This window comes from Oreochromis niloticus, linkage group LG2 (assembly GCF_001858045.2).
Source record: "Oreochromis niloticus isolate F11D_XX linkage group LG2, O_niloticus_UMD_NMBU, whole genome shotgun sequence".
NCBI lineage: Eukaryota > Metazoa > Chordata > Actinopteri > Cichliformes > Cichlidae > Oreochromis > Oreochromis niloticus.
Genome location: NC_031966.2, coordinates 31673361 through 31695700, shown reverse-complemented (window position 1 = coordinate 31695700; position 22340 = coordinate 31673361). Strand labels below are relative to the sequence as shown.

The window sequence follows — 22340 nt, the reverse complement described above, 5'->3', positions numbered from 1 at the left end:
TAGTGGACGGAGAAGATGTATGGATAATAAACGGAGCTGAGGAGGAGACGGAAAGCAGGGGACGAGGAGTGAGTGAGGTGGGAGGGGGGTGGGTTTATAGATAAAGCCAGGCGAGAGAGGAGCAGGAGCATGGGAGTTTGATGGGGAGAGCGTGGGAGGTTGTCAGGCCTTCAGTCACAAGGGAGTCACCGTGAGGTGGCTGCAGTGACGGCAGTAGTGATGTCAGAGCAGGAACACACACACACATGTCCACACACATCTGCATGCACATCAATTTTGCTAATGGTCTGCCCACCCGTCCACCCTCAATAAACATTTTCAAACTCAGTGTGACAAAAAGAGAACATCACCCACACATCTGCCTTTGTCTCTTTCTGTCCCTCACACACTCAGGCCAATACATTTGATTAGATGATGTTCTCAGCACCATTTTATGAACACAGTACGGGTTCTAGTTTGGTATGCTCACATTGCCTAATCTTTTTATACCTCAGAGTTAAATCTGGAATCGCTTGTGGGCACATTTAGCCTCTGCAAGGGAAAAAAATGTTAAAAAAAGAAAAGCAAAGCATCAAGTTGGGGTTAGCTGAGGCTTAAGGGATGAAACATGTAGCTCTGCCTGAAGTGTGTATTAAGATAATTAAGGCTGCCGACAAATTTATTCCCCCTACTCCCACTCCCCCGATCATATTCCCATGAATTAATTTTTCTGCTCCTTTCTCTCGATTACCCTTTAAAGTCTCCTGCGAGCGACTGTAAGAGTCCAAAACCAGTTGGGATGGCTTTATTTGCCTTTGCAGACAGAATTTGTCTTTCAGTGACTGAGCAGTGCAGAGCAATAAAATGGACACAGAGTATTCACCATTCATATATTCTTTCTTTCATTCACTACAACCTCCCTCTTCATCATCCCCCTCCCTCATCTCCTACTACCCCACATCCCACACCCATGTCCTCGCCCTCCTATCCACTGTGTTCCTACCCACCCACCTGCTTCCATGGCTGCAGTGACTCAGTCCTCTTCCAGCTGAGGATACATGTGAACATTATGGGGGGGGGATAAATACTCAAAGAAATAAAGCAGTCAGAAAGACAAGTGTCTGCTGCATCATTAATGCTACCCACCACACCCACACACCCAATTCCCCCACTTTAGGAACACACACAGACACACGCCGGCCCCGCTCTGAAACGGATGCGCTCTTACTTTATCCGGTAATTCATCCTTAAAAGCAAAAATTGGGCAGGCAGCGTGGAGTGTTTCAAAAATAGTTTTTTCATTTCTCTAGATAGAAGTCTGTGTCGTCACGACTCTGTGACATGGATGGATGATTTCTTAAAGGCGAACTTGCCAAATGCACGCCTTACATGGGCCCTGAATCAGAAAACCTTGAGGAATCAAAGCTGTCGATCATATCACTTTCTTTCTCTCCGAGCGGCGCCAACCCATCTGTGATGTTTTTCACGCTCAGCTCGCACCACGATGGCTTTAACTTCCTCTTAAAGTAGTGGAAAATTGTGCACCGATGTGGAATATAGTGGCAGACAATTATGTTTGCTGTCTGTGCCTCCCGCCTGCCTACTTCACTCTTAGTTATCAGATTTATTCAGGAACCCGCGGGTCAACGAGACCTTACTTCTTTTTTTAATTATGCAAACTAAATTCAGCATAATGGATCGTAATGGTGGCTGTGTGGCAAAGACACTGGCTTACATAAGAGGTGATCAATCAGGCGGACGGAAAGGGAGCTTTACGACAGCGGGAGGGGCCCATTTTACTGAGAAAAACATGCAGGTGGCTGCTGTGAGTTTACCAAGTGTTTTGCTTCATACAGCAGCACAAGTGCTGCTATGTAGCTGATGATGTATTGTGACATTCACTGACGAATTTCAGTTTCTGTGCTCAAATCCTTCAAAAAATGTCAGCTTTTAGAAAGTAGTTCTTTTCATGTTCAAGACAAGATGCGGTGGATTCCTTTTAGACTCTTCACACCCTCTCAGTTAAATGAACAGTGGGGTACAGTTACCCAGCATTCAACAAGATAACCCATCTATGTGCGTCAATAGCATGCCTTAATTGTAGTCATCTTCTTTTCATTCTTCCAACAACCCCCTAATGCTATCTTATGTGATATTATGTAAACTCTTGGTTATACATGAAGAATTTACATTTGCTTGTTTCCCTCAGTCAGTGATAAGATGGCACGAGAAGTCTACAGTGGCCGGGACTGAATTCAGCGGAACCTTCATCCATTAAAAGGAAGATAATTCCACATTACATACACACAGCAACTTTCCATTAGGTCTGCACAAAAACAAGAGTGGCTGTAGAGCGTGCGCTGGAGTCGGCTTATATGCCAGTTTTTTGTTTCTTATGGAAATTTTAATTTAAGTGAGTGCGCTCTCAGCAGAAGGTTCAAACAAAGACTTCGCTGACAGACTTGACAAGTTTGAAAAACTTAGAAGAAATTTTAACAGAATGAACAAAACATATATATGTTTACATTAATCTGACTAGAAGAGATTCATTTTTATTCTTTAGACTTGGTAAAGATCTGAGTGTGTCTTTAAATGCCATCTGTGGCGCCAAACAAGATTTTCTTTCTGTGTAAACAACAGAGCAGAGAGCCTGCACTCCGCGAGCCGCTCAGAGATGAAACTCAGTTCTGCATGTCTGAATGTGTGTGTGTGTGTGTGTGTGTGTGTGTGTGTGTGTGTGTGTGTGTGTGTATGGATGCGTGAAGATGTGTGTGTGTGGATGTGGTGGAGAGGCTGTTTGTTTGTGTGTGCTGATGTTTATGCCTGTGATCCGTAGGACTGCTGCTGTTTGCAGTGAAGCATGTATTAGCATGGGACTGGAAGAGGAGGGGAGTGTCTGCGTGTGTGTGTGTGTGTGTGTGTGTGTGTGTGTTCACTGATTGACGTCACAGACGCCCACTCATTTCCATCTTGTCTGTGTGCACGGAGAGAATAGATCCCCATCTGCATCCAGCTCTTCTCCCCTGCACACTTCCTCTCTTCTCTCCTTCCCCTCTTCTTCCTCACCTCCCGTTACTTTCCTCTTCCTCTCTTTCTCCTCCTGCGTCTTCCCATTCACTCCCACCCCCATCGAGTACAGATAAACAAGACAGTCGAACACAAACAGTTGTTTAAGACAGCCAGACAGCAGCATCCTCTAGCAGCCCGTTACGGACCCGTGCCACTAAACATCTGCTCATTCCAAGCATCCTCGAGGTCCACAGCGGGGACATTCGACTCCAGCTTTTCCATACAAAATGTGAACCTGAACCTGCTGGCACCTTGATCCTGCCTCTGTGTGTGTGTGTGTGTGTGTGTGTGTGTGTGAGCGCACTGTCCTCCTGCTTTACGCGTGTGCAAAAAGTGTGACGTCCTTTCCACAACAATTGCTCATCCACATTCACACAGTGCTCTCCCTGCTGACGACAGGGCATCATTTAAATCACTTCCTCGCAAAAGGTCATCCTCATTCTTTTTTACTCAGAGAGCACCCCACCCTCCATCTCCTTCCATGTAACACACACCGAACTACGCGGGGAAGATGTGTGCAAACATGCACAGTCCCTGACCAGAGGGATGCGGACAGGGGGAGATAAACGACGGGAGCTGAAAACGCGTGGGATGACAGAATAGGCTGTGCAAATGTTTAAAAATAAATAAATAAAAGGGGGAAAAATGGGGGTGGAGGCTATTTTAGTCAACAAGCCTGCCAGGAGTTAGAAAGGACAAAGTGAGAGTAAACACTGGCGGTGGAGGGGGGGGGTTCATGCACGGTTGGGGCAAAGCATCCTTGTGATTACTCAGACCAGACAGTGAAAAGACACAGAAGAGGATGAGCAGGCAGACCGGCAGATGGGCCGAGAGACAGATAAAGCAGGCAGACAAACATTCAATTTCAGCCAGAGCAGGCAGCAAGCACACACAGGCTGAAGATAAAACAATATCGGTAGGGGCTAATTAGAACTTTGATGCCCGATTGCCTTAGGAGAGGGCTGCATGTTTGGTTTTTTTGCGCGTGTTTGTGTGTGTCTCAGTATCAAAGCCGTTAACGAGTCAGAGGGCTGATCACAGGAGACAGGATGAATGGACGGATCAATGAGAGTGTAAGAGCCGAGGAATATCACAAGGACTGCACAGATGAAAGAAGGTGGTGAGCAATAAAAAAGAGACCACCCTGGCTGAGATCTGAAACTTTCTGTCTGATCAATAATGTATTTCCTTTAGTTTCTCTCACTTATCGACTGATCTCACACACAGAGGCTGCGAATTAATCGCCTGGGCCCGACCGTGTGCTTTTAGCCGGCCCGGCTCAAGTCACACAGATTGAAAAGTAAATGCATTAAACAGCAGCTGATGACAAGAGGATTAAAAGCCATAACGACGCGAGATGTGAATAAAAAAGGGAAGGGAGGTAGAAGGAGGCCTTTGAAATGCTTTTTTTTTTTTTTTTTTTTTTTTTGCTCCATTAAGAAATGTGTGAGTCATCTCTCATAGTAAAATAATAATAAAAAACATAATAACACCTTTTAATGTATGAGTTAATCAAATGTAAGGTTAATCAAAGCTCCACATGAGGCCATGGGCAAAGAGCCGGCATTTTTTGGTTTTGAGTTCTTTTAAGGTATGAAATATGAGACAAGACTGACATCTAGTGGCGGCGAGGCGCAACGACGCTTAACGCACAGCAAGACATCGACAAAATGGAGCCCAGTGCTCGGCCATGACAATGCAGGTCAGAGGGACTGAGACTGCTGCACAGCATAGCGGAAGAGAAGGGGGGAAATAAACCAAAAATAAAAAATAAAATCGAGCGTCATATTGTGCAGTGATTCACAGATAAGTGAAGTGACATGAAGACACACAGCTGAAGCATAAACCAGAGGAGCTGCTGCAGGCTGTTGCACCCAGTCCAAGCCTGAAAAACAATGCTATGTTACAAACACACACTCATGCATATGTTTCTTCATATACTTGAACTCACAGCAGTGGTTGACTTTGAGGCTCGACAGAACGCAGCAAGCGTGCACGCTCACACAGCCAGTGCTGCAGGCAAGTGCACATCACAGTCGCCCATTCACACCATGTTTGCTCAGCAGACTACAAGCATCTTCCTCACCATTCTCCTGCCAGGCCTTTGCCATGAACCGATGCATGAAAGCTTTGTACATGCAACCTAAATATGGGGCTCTCTCTAAAGCAGGTTGCGAAATAAAGCAGCAGCTTCTTCTTTCTTTCAGGGTCGAGGTGAATGTGGGTCACAGCACTCACGCTAGGGTTTAACGTGAGCGTGTTAAGCCCTAAAGGGGAAGGAAGAAGCCAGGCAGATAGGAACTGTCTGCATCCAGGCCCTTTTTTTCTGAGCTTGTAAAGGCTGCGAGCCAGAGAGGATGGAGAAGCATGACTTTATCAAAGCGTTTGCGCGGTTACTGGGTATGATGTCCTCTCACTGGTGCATTTTAGAAGGATTGATCAGTGGGATGAACAATGAAGGTCTGGCTGACCTTTCGCTGACCTGACCTCCCTTAAAGAGTCTTTTGCAACAGATATTTGCAGTCTGGGCTGTAACAAACACATGCCTGGAGTAAGTTTGGAGGATGAAGTGGACTTGAGTGTGTAATCAGAGAAAGGAGGCGGGATGAAATGTGGAATCTATATCCTGCAGCAGCTTCTCTTGAAGGAAATACTGGATTTTGCTAAGTGGCAAGGATGTTCTTGTTTAAAAAAAAATGAATGCAGTCATTTTTGATTATGCGTACAGATAGATCCCAGGAGGCTCTTAAGCATGGTTAATGGTGGAAATCGCATGCTTCAAAGACACAAGCAGGCTTTATATTTCAATTCAAAGGCAACACATGGTTGCTTTTACGTACAAAACAAGCACTCAGAGCTCGAGTTTTGACTCACAACCCCTCCCCGACCCATTTTTCCCCATTCATTTCCCTTTATTTATCCCACTCTGTCTTCAAAGAAAGCAAACTGGACACTCCGATTCGAGGAAAATTCCCAGGACTTCTTTTTATTAAGAGAATTTCAGAACATAAGAGAGGGACCGGACACCTGCATATATTTTTTTTTCTTTTTTTTTTCCTTTTTTTTGTCACAGAAGGATTCCAAATTCAATCGCTGTTAAAAAACCAAAAAAACCAAACCAAACCAAAGAAAACTAAAACAAAAAACAGTGTTTAGAAAAGCTGACGTGACAGCGTGGATGGAGCGGGAGCTGTTTTGTTTTGTTGTTTTTTTAGAATTTTTTTTCCTCTTTTCTTTTATACACGCAGGGTCGTCTAAGGAGACGGATCAGAGGCAATCGCCGTTCCCCGGAATGTTTCACATGTTCGTCTTCCTCTTTCTTATGGACAACACGCTAGTAGTTTTTCGTTTTGTATCTTTTTTTTCTTCTTCTTCGTCAAAACACAATTTCAATGAAAGAAAAAAAAAAGACCATGAGACAGAAGCAGAGAAACAAAAATGAAAAAAAAAAAAAAGAGGAGGGGACTCACTGCACATTTATAGAGGTCTAAAAGGAATCGCCCACACCGACATGTCTGAACCGTTGTAGTAAAAACGTGGATAAAAGGGGGGAGAAAGGGGAGGAGGTGAGGAAGAAAAGGTCTGATTTTTGTGGAGGAAGAAGTGAAGGAGGAGGGAGAAAGAAAAAAAACAAACAAACAAACAAAAAAAAAAAAAACACAGTAATACACAACTCACAACATAGCCAATCCGGCAGGGACACGCTTTCTACACCAAAAACAAGCCTTCAACAATCATGAAATGCCATTAAAAAAGATTTTAGTGTGTTCATTTCGCTTGCAGACACTTTGATATGACCACTGCAAATCTGCAAGGCGCTCCATAATCAGCTTTGCTTTTTTGTGCTAAAAATCTGTACGGATACTTATAAAATCATTGATAAAAATATTCCTCTGTTAACAATACGCCTTGGAGGGAAACCATGTGAGAGAGACTTAGGGGGGGTAGGGTGGGACTGGCTGGCTGGCTGGGGTAGTTTTTTTTTTTGGGGGGGGGGGGGGGGGGGCTGTAGAAGATGGAGGAGGAGAGAGTTTGGGCAGTGGTGCTACTCAGACTTGGCCTCCTCCTTGGCCTCCTCAGGGGCTGCCTCCACCTAAGGGATGAAGCAGAAAGGCTGAAGTTTAAACTTTGTTACTTTTTGTTTCGTGAAATCGTGAAATTACCAGGGTTGTCCAAAAACGCCAAGGGGAGGGGCGTCCCCCGGCTCACACACCTCGTTGGTCTTGGCCTCGCCGTTCTCAGAGTGGTTTTCCTCGTTCGCCTCTGCCTCGGCGTTCTCCTTCGCCTTCTTGGTCTTCTTGTCCTCCTTCTTGTCGTTCACAGCCTTTTCTTTCTGCTCAGGTTCAGACACAAGCAGTGAGCATGCTGAGCATCTACAAACGCCCTCCCTCCACCCTCCAATACAACTTCATTTAGGCTCTCACCTTTGCCGCCTTCTTCACCTTTGGTTCCGGCTTGGGCGGGGCCGGTTTCTGGGGAAAGAAGAGGAAAGCAATGTGGAAACTGCTATGCTTGAATACAGCAGCGCTACAGGAGTCTCTATGATAGTTTAGAGCCTGTTTTTTCCTGGTACTTCTGAATGTTCATGAGGACTTTGGTGCATAAAAGACATCTTTAAACCCCTGAAATGTTCCTGAAAAGAAACTTCTTTGAATAAAGACACGGTTTGTCACTAATTTTAAGACAAAACACCACAGGTGATACTGGGGCTCGATTATGCCAGCTATTGGCTTTTAGTTAGTATTACATGTAGATGCATGTGAACACATCTTTGAGGTTGATTTTGGCTGTTTTAACTCACTGTAATGTTCATTAATCCTGCTTTAATTGTGAATTTAGACAAATTAAAGTACACCTGAGACATTTATGCTAATTTTAATACAGTCTAATGCACTATACAACTGTTCTCAAGTCATTGTTACACTTTGTTATGCGAAAACAACTTGCTGAAAAGTTTTGCTTTGCTGGAAAACACAGTTCTTGCTTCTATGCGCCCCTATGCACACTCAATTTAAATATCTGCATCTGCGTCACTTTTAGCCGCTCTTCTTAGTTTGTTTTTTTTACGTGTTCATTCTCATCAGGTGATGTCGGTGAGCGTGTAAAAGTGTGTGCCATCTTACCGCCGATAACCGAGCTGATCTCCTCTGGGGCTGAAACACGACAAGAGGTTGTTGTTAATGCAAGGCTTTTATTTTGACAAGCAGGAAGCACAGACACACATGTATTTAATCTAAAGTTTTTTTATTTTTCCTTATAATCTCTCACGTGCCGATTTAAATCTGAATTTAAACGGCGTGCGAGAGGTGCAGCTCGCCGTTTCCTCGCTTACCTCCTCCTTTTCTCCTGCCTCTGCTCCGTGTGCCTGAAAAACACAACACAAAAGCTTTAAATGAGTGAGTGGAAAAAATAAGAGCTTAGCTGCTGTTCATATCAACAGTGAACAGATGCTGTGCGACCTGGACACATATTAGGATTGGTCATAGAGGTGCTGAAAAAACTTTTCAGTTTCAGGTGAAAAGCAAAGTTCATTTCAAATACAGGTGGGTTTAAGCGATTTACAGGCCAGAAATGCCGGCTCCACGCCTGGATTCCGACGGAGGCTGTGAGAGCAGAGCCATGCGGGTCTCTGAGGCCACATTTTGAGGGTCCAGGCCTTGCTTTCCCCTTCCACGCCCCCCCATCTCTTTCTCTCATTCAGTGCATGGAGCTGAGATTTGAAAGCTGGCGCGGGAGTCTCTGAGAAGGGGGAGGGACCAGGCTTAAAGGGCTCACAGGCGCCACCGGGCGGCAGGGAAACGCCATCGCAGCCATTTGGGACCGCGAACAAAGAGAGAAAATATATAATTTTATCGAAACGCGACGGCGAATGTTTGTTTTCGCGGTCAAAATGCAAAGTAAAGCCACTAAGGCATTTTCTGGCGCCACTTCGGGCCGGTTTGGAGCCCGAACGGCGATAAGCGAAGCGTTTGTTCTCGGTAGGTCGGGCGACGAAGGTGGACAAGAGCTGCAAAGCATGGCTGCTGCTTGTGCTTTAACTGCATGGAGACCGAGAGAGAGACTTCTGACTCCCCAAAGGACAGCGGCTCGCACACGAAAAAGGCGTTTTAAAGGCCGTGTCCGAGCAGGAAAATATTCGCTCTAACACACAAAAAATGCAGATTATATCTAGAAAACAGGCAAAAAATTACCAGCGAAAAATAACCGCTATCCGTTGCGTTATAATTAAGTAATGTCTCAGAGGGATGTCTTCACAATCGTTTTCATTGCATTAATGGCTGCTATCCGCCTCAAAGTATTTTTGCTATTTTCGTAATACGTACCTTTCTCTTGGGCATGTTGATCTCTTGGAGGGTTTCCTTACAAATACAACTAAAAACTGTTTTTTTTTTCTCTGTGGGATCAGTGCATGTGAAGACGAGTGTCTCCCTTATGCTCGGCAGTGTAGTAAACACACTGGAACAGAGAGGCGAGTGGTTGAATGGGGGGAGGGGTGCGGCTAAAGGCATGATTGATAGGCCCTCGGCCAATCGGGTGACGCCATTCGGGGCTGCAGAACACTTGGAATTTTGGAGCCGGTGATGTTGAGGGGTCTGCCGCGAATGGCTTGTTCTTGCAGAGGGAGATGGGAGGAAGCCTGCAAAGAAGGGGGAAAAGGCTCGCGTTCGAGGACATGTTTGCCTTCACACGAGTGAGCCGTGTTAGTGTGTGTGTGTGAGAGAGAGAGAGAGCGAGCCGCATGCACGGTTCATACAGGCCCCGGCGGCAGGCAACATGCCCCTAGTGCGAGCCAGGCATCCTCGCTGGCTCTTATTAAAGCACAGGCTCGCCTCTGCAGCGGTCAGCGGGGGGATATTTAACCATAGATTCACTTCGAGTTTCAGTCCAATATGGCGCCCACTCCTCCCCCTCCTCCTCGCCGACACTTTTTTTGTCAGTCGGCTTTCCTTAAATTCGTTTCAGGGGAAAAAAAAAAGGCCTCGCGTCGTCTGCTCCAGACGCCTGCAGGGGGCCCACAAAGCCCGGCTAATAATAAAGCGCCTGCTCTGAAGACGGCGCTTCCACAGGCTGTGCTGTTACACACAGACGGTCCCCCCCCCCCCAAAAAAAAAATCACATCATATTTTTATTTCTATCACATTAACCTGCCTCCTCGTTCACACGTAGTGCCGGGACACTTGTAACCGTGCACACGTGCAGTGTGCACCGAACAATAGCCGGTGTCTGGCTTGCAGACAAAGGGGTGAGGAGGGGTGGTGGTGATGCTGTGGAGGGGGAGGTCGATGCTGAAATATTCAAGCAGTATAACCCCGTTGCCATCTTGACAGGCCACCTCTCGCTCTTTCTGTGCGTGTACAAGTCTGAGAGTGTGTGCTTTTCAGCTCCACACACACACACGGAGAGAGAGAGAGAGAGAGGCTAGAAGGGGCGGGGAGGCAGAGTGGAGGCGGGGGAGGAATGCAAAGCTCCATCCAGTGCTGAGGACCGGAGCATTTGCGCAGATCGTCTGCGCTGTCTACCAGAGACTGGTACGTTATTTCAGCCTCGGAAGTTTGTTGCTGTAGTTTTTTTCTCCTTTGTGTCTCGCTGCTCAGCCGCCCACCTGCACAGTGTCTGCGAGCAGCAGAGCAAGCAGCCGATCAGCTCAGCCCGCCGGACTTTTGTGACAACAGCATCAGGGAGATAAGATGGTGATCAAAGTGTACATAGCATCGTCCTCTGGATCCACTTCGGTAAGATTCGGGATGATTGCGTGTGGCTTGTGTGTGTACGAGGTGTTAGGCGGGTGTATATGCAGCAGCCAGGCCGAACTTTTTTATTCTACTTAACTGATGTCCATCGGGCTGTCATCCTCTCAGTGCGTGGTGGACTGACTCATCAGTAAGCATGCAGCTCTGCCGTCCACCACACTTTGAACGCAGCTCGAGTCTCTCCTTGATTTTCTTTTAACTTCGTGCACAGAGAAAGAGGCAGGGAGGAAGTTTGAGGAGTGAGCGGGCGTCTCTGTCTCTCTCAGCTGCGGTTTGTCACAGTGCTTCCTGGAGTGGCAGTTTATTGGGTTTTTTCAGTTGAAACTAGACTGAACAGGAAAGGCATGCAGAAAATAAAAAAATCAATAAATGAACTTAAAACGATGTGCTGTGTCACCTGATGCCAGAGCAGGACTCTTGTTTTCCTTCAGTAGAGAGGACATTCTTTTAGCTCCAGACTTGCCAGTTTCTTCCAGAGTGCAGAGGAATGATGGTGATGCAATTCTCCGGGGCCCCCCTTTTAGACCAGCAGCTGCAGCCCTGAAGCAGTGTTTAGGACTTGCAGAAGTTCTGGATCAACATAAACACGAGCACGCAGAAGCTCATTAAACACTGAGTTCTTGCACACTGTATCCTACAACTAGTCAACATAAGATGCAATGAAAACATTGCATTTAGCATCGCGCCTGGTGTCTGCAAAGTCTCAAAACTGGAAATGTGCAATTTTTATCAGGCGAAACGCTCCCAAATAAGAACCTTTAAAGATTCCTTTAATAAAAGTGTCCAACTTTATAGTTACTTGTCGTGCCTTGTGCTTTAGATCACCTGTAGGGCGATTTTCCCTCCGCCAGCCGTTTGTTTTCACAGCTCACATACAGGAAATAATCAAACACAGAGCCTCCTTTCAGTTGGACAGCTCTGAGTGACTTTATTGCCCTGACAGTAAATGACATTCGCACAGGCTCAGCAGCAGGCTTTAGAGCACAGGAGCTTCCTGTAGAGTCAGAGTGGAGTGAGTTTAGAGCCAGCAATGCCATCAGGTCCTGGAGTCTGTCTGGGAAAGTGCATTACCTCTCATTGATTTGTTTTTGGTTAAGTCTTCTAGAAGAGGCGTACGAGCTTTTGCAATGCTGTTCTGCACAGACCCGTGATGTTATCATCTCCAAGCTGCACTGTTTTCATAGTCAGCAGAGCAGCAGTGTTAGAGTTCATTTTGTTTTTTCTTACCATGTTTAACTCATTCACTTACTGAATGTCTGAATTACATAGTATTTAAAATCTCTCTTTGCACATTAGCACCAGAAGGCTGCTGAACGGGAAATTGTGGCAAAAAGCCTCTGTCCCAACTAAGCTTGCTTTTTGATTGCATCCATGTCTACAAAACAGTGTCATCACATTCCTCTACCCAGCCCCATCTGATACTAGATTAAGCACTCGAGTATAAATAAGCATGTGCAGAGAGGAACATCCAAAAACAGGGAGATAAGTAGGAGTATTTAAAAAAATAATGTTTCAAGCGTTTTTTGTTCCACAGAGGAAACTGAATGCAGGTCAGAGCGGCAGACTGTGTGAAGTTAGCCAGAGGGCAATATGAGGTTCAGCACTTGACAAACTACAACAGTCAGCATCATCCAGATAGATGGTTTTGTTTTCCAAAGACATTAAATTTTGCTTTGTGTTCGAGCATTGTGTTAGCTTTTGGGGCTGATTGATTTCATGTGAAAGCTGATCTGTATAAGAACCAAAGGTCAAAAACAAAGTACTGTTAATTTGATTGAGCTTGAGTACCAGTTTGTCATAGAAGAGCACAATATCAGATTTACAGTATGTGTCAATAGACAGATTTCAGTTAGAAAAGGCTACAGTATGGTAATGAAAAAAAGAACCGAGGTGAGTTATGTCAACAGTACTGTTCCTCAAAATATGATTTAAAAAAATGCCACAAACTCCAGTTGCATACGGTGTTGCCACTTGGAAAAAAACAGGGTTTTTTTCTGACAGAAAAAAATGGAAAATAGGGAACAACAATAAAATTCCAGAAGAATATGAATAGGAAATAGTTTATCCCCAAAATTGGGAAATGACCATGTCACCAAAACATTAAAAAACCATAGCTCTATAAAAATAAAACTTACAAAAGAAATAGATCTGAAAAATAGATCACTTTACACTAAAGAAATATATATATATGTATGTATTAGAAGTTTAGATACATCCATCATGGTCATGCATGATATGGTAATTTGGGCTAAATGGTTTCTTTGAGCTGTTATTTTTCCCGATTTTCCATATCCAAAAACATAAACTTGGTACAAAAGTTTGAAATCATTTCAGGTTTTCTCTGATATACACAAGCTTCTGGCATAATTCTGGATCGATATCTGATCATTCTTCTTGGCAGAATTGGTAGAGTTCATTTAATCTGGTTGGTTTGTTTGCACAGACCTGGCTTTTAAGCATAGTCCCAAAATTTTAAATAGGGTTGAGGTCGGGGTTTTGCCAAGGCCATTACAGAAGCTAAATGTTAGCCGGTCTTATCCATTCCAAAACCAGCTTTGATACGTGTTTGGATCATTGTCCTGTTGGAACGTAACATTCTGTCTATGTTTCAACACTTCATCAGTTGATTTAAGGTGAAGTTTAAGAATTTTGTAGGTAGGCCTCCTTCATTAACAAGAGCATAATGCTAGGCTTTCAAACCCAACAATAGTGTACCAACTGTTGAGCATAATGCTACCACCACCATGCTTGACAGTTGGTACACCTTTACTCCTGCAAACACACCTCTTGTCATTGTGGCCAAACAGCTCAATATTTATCCCATCTGAACATAAAACCTTTGCCCAGGAGACATTTGCATTGTGCTGTTGAGTTCGTGAAGTCCCATTTCGAAGCTTTAAGATGGCATTATATCCAAAAAGCATCTTGGTTTTTTGAAGCCAGAAGTGGCCATGTTTGGATTTGAGTGCTAAAAGAGAAAGGCACAGCTATAGACAATATGGATGTGTCTCACAGGGAGAGACACCCATGTTTAGTGGCTACAATCGTAGACTAACTCAATACTATGAGGACTCGGTATTATCAGCACTACCTCTAGGAGCGACTAGTTCGTAAAATTAACAGTGGAATCTGTTAACAGTGCCTGCATGCTTTTATAAAAACAGCCATATTTTGTGCCAGTGCAAGAAGCCGTGATGCAATATGTTGCCAAGTGGCCGTTTGATGAACTGGTGTTTTTGGCACTTTCCCACATCGGTTTCAGTTTTTATCCCTGGAGGTTGCTGCTTGACTTTGGTCTGAGCTAGTCATACAGTATGAAGGAGGGTATCACAATGGGAGCTGACATTATTGTATTTCCACCCAGTAATGTGAAGCAGAGCATTTGAATCACTTAGATATATAATATTGTGCCTTCGTGTGAGTTCTCTAGCGATGTTTTCAATCCTGTCGCTAATGGCTCTTTAAAACTTAACCCAAATTTCTGATGTTGTATTTGTATGTAAAGTATCTTTTACAGAATGCCACCGGGTATCTCAACTGCGCCTGGCTCTCTGGTTTTGAGCGAGGCCAAATTTGCGTAAAAAACTAGAGCCTTTTTTCCTTAAATACACACATGCAAATGGACATACACACCTACAACAGTATATCTGGACCATAGACCACAAGGTCGACTTAAACTGCAAATGTCTAACGAGCCAAAGGCATTGGCCAGCACCGTGGCACATTTCCTCCCTCATTTCCATGCCTGAACTGGAGCCACACTGTTTTACAATTTCCTTATTGTCACAATAAATGCTCTGTGAATCTGTAATAACCTGGGGTGCTGTGGACATGCAGTGTATATCTCTATGCCCGGGACTTTCTTTCTCAGAATGTCAGCCTTATCATGCTTTTCCCTATTGTGGATTTGATGTTAAGGTCTATAGGTCAGACGTGATTTGGGCAGATGCTACAGTTCGTTTCTATATCAGCTAATTTTGCTGTTGTTTCACCTCCAGGCAGCAGTGTGGGAATTCAGCCAGTGCAACAGTGTAAGGCTCTTTTGTAACTATATTGTTATGCTGACTGAGCTCAGGACTGGGTGGAGGCTACTGCTTTTGGTACTTTTCCAGTAAGCAACTGTTTTCAGCTGAAATCAGACGTGATCTAATCAAGACAAACCGTTTATCCCTTATGAGCATACAGGGCAGGGGTTGATTCATGTTTCCTTTTGGCACAAAGAGTGGTTTCTTTCCCATATTCAAATGTTGGGCTTCCGGGGAATAAGAAAGGCTATTTGCCTTATCTGTGAAGAACAACTGAAGTTTTAAACATGTTTTCTTTCCTGTCTTACTGAAATTAACATGAGCTGAACCCAACCCTTAATCAGATGGGGTATCCAATTAGTGTCCACCATATTGATCTAAGCCAGTGTTGTGGATACAGTCCATCCAATCAATGCTTGTCATTGTCTGGCAGCTGTTAATGCCGGAGTTCTGACCTTTTCTGGGATTGATCATGTCTGGATGTGGATTGTCCTGCCATAACTCTCTCATGTGATGATAAGGAATGTAAACCAAAGTTCACATGGTGCAGATTCCACCTCCTTCAGCTGTATTCAACTCAGATTCTAGTCAGTCAACAATAATCATTCATGTAACGATTTACAGTAAGTTCCACTGAACTTACTACCAAAAACACGAGAACTAGTTGTTCTTTGAATTAATAATAAACTTAATCTGACATATTTTTGTCTAAGTAAACTGTAGTACAGGTAAAAGAAAGTTTCAAAAGACTATGCAGTACTTGGAAAAAGTCGGTGTACCCTTCCTGGTTCCAAAGAAAATAAGATGGCAAGTAGCAGCCAGGCGATGATAACCAAATGCACTTGATTAAAGTGTGAGCACCTATAGGAAAGCAGACGTTTTGGCAGTTTTTGTGGTCCGGAACAGGGCCACAATCTTCCCAGGAGTGGACGTCCCAGTAAATTCACCCTAAGGTCAGAGTTTGTGATGCTCAAAGAAACTGCAAAAAACCCAAGAGCTCTCAGTCTGCAGGCCTCAGTTAGCATGTTAAACGTTAAAGTTCATTGGAGTACAATTAGAAAAAGACTGAACAAGTATGGCCTGTTTGGGTTGGCAGCAGAAAAGAACATGGGAGCATGCGTCAGGTTTGCAAAGATGCATCCGAACAAACTGCAAGACTTCTGGAACAATGTCCTTTGGACAGACGAATCAAAGTTTAGATGTTGACGTAAAACAAACACAGCATATCAGCACAAACGCCTTGTAGCTACCGTCAACAACGGTGGTAGAAGGTTGATGATTTGGACCGGGTACCTTGCAGTCACTGAGTCTACCCTGAGCTCACAGGACTGCATAAAGTCCAGGGGTTTTTGCTTAGCATGGCAACTTTTAAGAGCAGATAGTCAGTCGGAGGGTAACAATGGTAATCCAGTCTCATTTAATTTTAACAAAGTGATAAGTAACAAATTAAAAACTACATTAAACAAGTGTTGTTGACGTCAAAGCTCAGGGAAGCTATCCGGCAATGTCTGCTATGACTTCAAAAGCATAGTTTGATATATTTTCATATTCTAATAAATCCCTGGAGTTGTCCTACTGGACTTGTTTATCAAGGTTTCAGACATACTAGAATAGTAAGTTAATGTGGAATTGCCTGAGTCATTCCATGGGTGTGTCCGTCAGTTAATCTTGGAGTGTGATCAAATTTAATTAGTGTGCCAAGTAAGTGCTATGATAGTAGTTATCAGTGATTTGAAGTGTTTGTTTCAGGCTCCTCTCTTCTAATCCAGATGATACATTTGAAATCAGTGTAGTTAGTCAGCAGTAAGTAATTGTGCGCCAGTGACTCGACACAGGAGACACGGCGCTAAGTGAGTGCTGCACAGCACCTTGAGCTAAACGCTGACATCAGGGTGCTATCTTTCTCACAGTGACACCGCTAACATGTTGATGTTCAGATGGCTTAACTTGATTGTAAGCCAGACTAAGTTAAGTTTACTTTGATCGTGAAGATATTTAAACAGTTTGGCCTAAAGGAAAACTGCTTACCAATTGTCAGTGCAAGACATTCAATAACTGAATGTTATTGAATGTTATTCTATGACTGAACATCCAACTGCAGGATGTTAAAAGGACCGTTTGATTGATTAGGAATCATTGGGTTAGTACCATGAATGCCTGGATCAGATAGAGTAACACGGCTAATGCTGATCAGCATCCATGCAAAAGACGCAACCCTGACATTAGCGCACCCATTTCTGTGTTTTGCATTATGTTCAGCTAAATACCAGTATTAATTTGCATGCTTGGACTCGATGCAAGAGAAGCATAGTTTATGGAAATGAAACCTCACACTTGCAGATCTCTCCTGTAAGGCACATACTGGCCTGCCTCACACTTCTTTTTGTGTTCTTCTTCTTCTTAAGAAGAAGATGATTGTCTTCTTCTTGAGAAGAAGGAATGATATAGTAGCATTCTGAAGAAATGGATAAGAAGTAAGTGTTTGTTTATTACCACACCCAAATCCAAGGACAGCCAGTTTTCTTCCACATTAAAATCACCAGGCGCTCAATTCAGGACTCAAGACATGAGGGAGCATTTCAGAGGGCCAGAGCTGGGAGCTCCCACTGCTCAATTAGAGTTACGGTGCGGATGGCATGTGGCCAGTTTGTCCTACAAATTAATTTTGCTTGGCAACAGTACAATGTAGCCCTGTTGGAGCAATGTCCCGAGTGCACCAAAGTGAAGCAGAAAACAGACCAAAGTTTGAGAAACCTTATGCTTAACTTGTCGTCGTAGCATTTTGAGATTCAACTAATCTCCTGTGATGGTGCAAAACATGAAGTGATTTATTCTGTGCATGTTAGGAGACACAGAGTCTATTAAAAAGCCTTTGAGGTTTCTGCTCGGTTGCTTTATGTTGCGTTTCTTTTCGGGGCAGGTGGATAGAGAGAGAGAGCTGGTTTTAGGACTTTGCCCTTTGGAGTGAAACTGCCATGATTCAGATTGCAGCCTGGCTGATCACAGAGCACTGTCCTCCATGCCTTAGTGAAGTTTCAGCAGCTATTAAATAATCCACCTGTCTCATCTGCATGCCATAAACCCTCACACGAGGGCGTCGGGTCTGGCACAAAGACGATACATCGATCCTTATTATGTGTTTTCGTGGTGAAGTTGGTTTACTTTTGGTGTGTGGGTGTGTGCGCCACTAAGACTGGATGTGTGTCTCTGTGTGTGTGTGTATGTGTGTGTGTGTCTCCATTCAGCAGGCCTTATTTGGCTCGTGTTTGACCAGTTACCTCCTCTCAAGTCCCAGAGGAGCTAATGTTTCCGTCTGGCCTTGTAGGGCCATCCTCCCTCTTATACACACCCACCGAGAGCTCATTGGACCACAGCTTCTCACACACGCACACACACAGAAAGAGACAGAAGAAGGAAGAAAACAAAGTTAAACACTCACTTTTATGCAGACTGTAGCTTCTTCTTTATCTGTCAGCAGGATGCATTTAGGCTTCTTTGTAAAGAGATGAAACCCTGCAAGATATCACCGTGGCAACCTTGATAGACCTTTATTTCCTTGTTAGTTGTAGAGCTGCATCCCCTTAGATAAAAATGTTGCTTTGCAACAAGCCGGATAGACTGTTTTAGAAGTGCGACAAATGACAAATGTGTTAATGTTTAATTTAGTGCTTTTTCCAGTGCAGCAGGATATCCTCCTGTCGAAATCAGTCGCATCTGCATAAAACCCCAGACATTGAGAAAAACAGTGCAGCCTTTGATTCATTTTGAGATGCTTTTATTTTAAACATTTCCTCTGATAATGTGGGGAATTCCAGGTGTCTGCAGGCTTCTTCACTGCATGGTGTGTTTTTTGATACAGATGAAGTATAATCTGTGCCTGCTTAGCCTTGCCCAACTTCATCAGCTTCAGTACTCATGTATCACTTCTTTCACTTACTAGCAGAGTGGTAACTTAGTAACAGAGCGTCAGTGATCTCTGTAGTTCTCACAGGAGAGAAGAAGTCTCCTTATTTCTAAAACAGACTCATGACAGCATGATGAACTGAGGCTCTTGTGTTTCCTCATACGGCTGAGTCATGTTTAACTGACAACTTCCCCCTCTGCCATCTTTTCTCATCCACCCGCACACAGATTAAAAAGCAGCAGCAGGATGTGATGGGCTTCCTGGCGGCCAATAAGATCGAGTTTGAGGAGTGTGACATCGCGGCCAACGAGGCTAACAGGAAGTGGATGAGAGAGAATGTCCCAGAGGAATCCAGGCCTGCCACGGGGAACCCGCTGCCCCCACAGATATTTAATGAAGCCAAATATTGCGGGGTAAGACACACGCACGCACGCACACACATGAAATTATTTGCATGCCTGTTGTGATGATAAGGCTCATGTCTTCATTACCACCTGATTAAAAGTTGACCTCAAGTATACAGAGTGTATAGGCGTCATTTATCCCTTTGTTTTGGTTTTATAGACTGCAGCTTCACTGTTCTTTCAGTAGCTGCTGTGCTCAGTGAAAAGGCTTTCATAAAAATACACTCTGTACACTCCCTTCCCAGCACCGCAGAGCTGCCAAACATAGTTAGCAAATAGATGGTGAACACAGTGGGGAATCTAGCAACTTACAAGACAGCTATTGTTTTTTTAAAAGTGAAACAGAGTTGTTGGAGACTAAAGCTGATACAAAACACGTAAGGTCTCAATATGTCACTGTTCTATTGCCCCTACGGTCGGTAAATAAAAGATGGACATAACGCCTGGGTCTGAAAGATTAAATTGATGCAAACTACCTTTAATTTTCTTTCTAATGGGCAATAGGGGGAGCTTGTTTACCGTACTTGTCATTTGATCTATAGCCTAATAAACGCTCTCCTGCTGAGTTTATGTTCAGTTTTAAACATGACTGCTTGCAACATTATGGCCATTTTTGTAAATGATTTATAGTAAAACTGATGACAAATCAGGATGTCTTTTAAGATATGGTTGCATTTTTAACGTAGCAAATGTGTGTATAAATGTATCGGGCAAAACTCAAGACTCCTAACATGTTAAGTGAATCACACTGATTATCTCTTCATCATGACACCTGTTAGTGGGTGGGATGTATGAGGGAACAAGAGAACATTTTGTCCTCAAAGTTCATGTTAGAAGCAGGAAAAATGGGCAAGCGAAAGGATTTGAGAGAGTTTGACAAGAACCAAATGTTGATGGCTAGAAGACTGGGACAGACCATCTCTTAAACTGCAGCTCTTGTGGGATGTTCCAGGTCAGTGATGAAGCACTGACAGAGTCATGAGCGGCCAAGGATCACTGATGCATGTGGGGAGTGAAGGCTGGCTTGTGTAGTCCGATCCAACAGACTGCTGGTTCTGACAGAAAGGTGTCAAAATACACAGAGCCTCACAGTTTGTTAGGTATTGGGCTGCAGACCAGTGAGGCTGCCCATTCTGACTGCTGTCCACCAACAATGGGGACGTGAGCATCAGAACTGGACCACGGAGCAATGGAAGAGGGTGGCCTGGTCACAATTTAAGGCCAGTTGTCTGTGTGCATCACTTACCAGGGGAATACCTGACACTAGGATGCCCTATGGGAAGAAGGCAAGCCAGAGGAAGCAGTGCAATGCTTTGGATATTGTTCTGCCGGGTTGGGCCCTGCCTTTTATTCAGATGCTACTTTGACCCATACCACCTACCACTGTTGCAGACCATTAACGCGTTCTGCCACAAAGCAGAAATAGTTCAGGATAGTTTGAGAAGCACAACAACGAGTTTGAGGTGTTGACTTGGCCTCTAAAGTCGAGCATCTGTGGAACGTGCTGGATAAACAAGTCTGATACATGGAGTGAAAGTATCTGTTGCTAACTTGGTGCCAGATACCACAGCACACCTTCAGGGGTCTAGTGGAGTCCGTGCCTCTGCGGGTCAGAGCTGTATTGGGAGCAAAAGGGGGGACCAACCCAATAATAGACAGGAGGTCAGAATGTTATGCTTGATCAGGGTATATATATGTACTTATACCCTCCTTAACGAATGGGCCAATCTGAACAAAACTTTGTTGAATATCATCACTCAGACATCAATTATTAGCATCTGTATGCTTTAAAAAAACAAACATTTATTATAGATCCCAATTCTTTTCATATTCCTCATCACCCTGCGAATGTTCTCTGTTTGCGTTGATTTTATGTGTCACAGTCATCATACAGCGTCTGTATGTAACTTAACAGTCACCAAAATTTGTATCCTCTACAAAAATGTAATTGAGTCACCAGGTCACAGGCCTGCGATTTGCCTCACTTCTAGTGAAAAAGTATATATAGTGATTTCTTAGTCATCCACCCTTCATTTGAGAAGTCCACAAACCAATGCATGACATCAACCAGTCTATAGGAGGAACTATATCCAGACTATAAACTTAATGCAATGGCTGTATAAATACACTAATAGCACACTTAAAAAACCAAAACAGTTGTAGGCATTAAGTCTTAAAATGTGACACATGAATTCTGCTTTCCTCTGTTTGTTTACTTTCCCATTCATATTTTTCTATTCAGGAATCAGTTTGGCAGCTGTGCTGATCAGACATACTCTACCAAACACTACACAAACCTGATGCACTGTGTTAGCAGATGTTCGTTTACTCCCTTTGTAAACACTTGGGGCCTTTAGCATGCGTGCACTGTGGCATCATGCTGTGCTGCTAATGGGTGGCTCAAAGTGAAGGTGCACTTGCAGGATGGGCTGTATTGAATGTCACAGACAAAGACGACAGCATTTCCCAGGGATGCTCACAGCTGTCGGGCTCTTTTGAAAAATCCGTTTTGTGCTCTGGTGGAGAAAGAGGAGGAAGACAAAGGGTCAGAGAAGGAGCGAGGGATCAGGAATGTGCGAGACGGCTAAACTGTAGACGGGCTGAACGTGTCAGCTTGTTTACCCTGCGCTGCATTCTCAAAAGACAATGCCCTCCTATCACACCGACTGCCGAGGTCTGTCCTTGGACAGATAACACAACCTCAACTGTTTCTCACAACCGCTCAGATTGTTGCCTCAGGCCGCACATGCTCAGAGGCTGTTTCAAATTATCAGTGCTCGGCTTCAGGAGAGCCGGATCTTCTGATTGAGCTGCCTTAAACCTCTCTGTTTGTGTTTCTTCCTGCTTCGCAGAACTATGAGGCCTTCTTCGACGCCAGGGAGGAAAACGCCGTGTACGCATTTCTGGGTCTGACCGCTCCTCCGGGCTCTAAGGTAAGCTCACGGACACAGTAACACATGCTGGGTGACTGTCCCTCCTGAGAAGTGCATTCCTACACCCTCAGCCACATTTCCTGTAAAACGATCCTAAATATACACTCGTCTTCACACTTTAATTTCCATAAAGAAAACACACATTACATAATACATCTGTTCATGATATCCACCACAGCAGGCCTCCTATCGGTTCTGCAGGGTCTCTCGCTCGCTGGCGCCTCCTCTCTGCCACAAAGGGGACTGCAGGGAGGTGTGCCAGTTACCATGGAGAC

General features: G+C 44.2%; 2 protein-coding genes and 1 long non-coding RNA gene across 4 annotated transcripts in view; 1 reads left to right on the top strand and 2 right to left on the bottom strand.

Annotated features, from left to right (window-relative positions):
* Positions 1-6007: 6007 nt before the first annotated feature.
* On the bottom strand, positions 6008-9529 carry hmgn6 (high mobility group nucleosome binding domain 6). Of its 2 annotated transcripts, none has more exons than XM_003455820.5 (6): positions 9372-9529; positions 8381-8413; positions 8172-8201; positions 7473-7520; positions 7262-7381; positions 6008-7141 (listed from the first exon to the last, which is right to left on the bottom strand). In XM_003455820.5, exons 1-6 carry the CDS (start codon positions 9384-9386, stop codon positions 7094-7096), a joined length of 294 nt encoding a protein of 97 aa, XP_003455868.3. In that variant the 5' UTR covers positions 9387-9529; the 3' UTR covers positions 6008-7093. The 2 variants fall into 2 exon arrangements, with proteins under 2 accessions (XP_003455868.3, XP_019201461.1); XM_019345916.1 differs by lacking the exon at positions 9372-9529 and adding an exon at positions 8611-8760.
* Positions 9530-10515: 986 nt separating this feature from the next.
* sh3bgrl (SH3 domain binding glutamate-rich protein like) overlaps positions 10516-22340 on the top strand; it is a 12840-nt gene continuing 1015 nt past the window's right edge. Inside the window, exons 1-3 of the mRNA XM_003455822.5 lie at positions 10516-10781; positions 18956-19141; positions 21985-22065. Of these exons, the coding sequence (XP_003455870.1) occupies positions 10737-10781; positions 18956-19141; positions 21985-22065 (312 nt within the window). The 5' untranslated portion in view covers positions 10516-10736. The remainder of the gene's footprint in view (positions 10782-18955; positions 19142-21984; positions 22066-22340) is intronic.
* LOC112842115 (uncharacterized) overlaps positions 20810-22340 on the bottom strand; it is a 7945-nt gene continuing 6414 nt past the window's right edge. The window contains exon 2 of the long non-coding RNA XR_003213762.1: positions 20810-21648. This is a non-coding gene — a long non-coding RNA (uncharacterized LOC112842115). The remainder of the gene's footprint in view (positions 21649-22340) is intronic.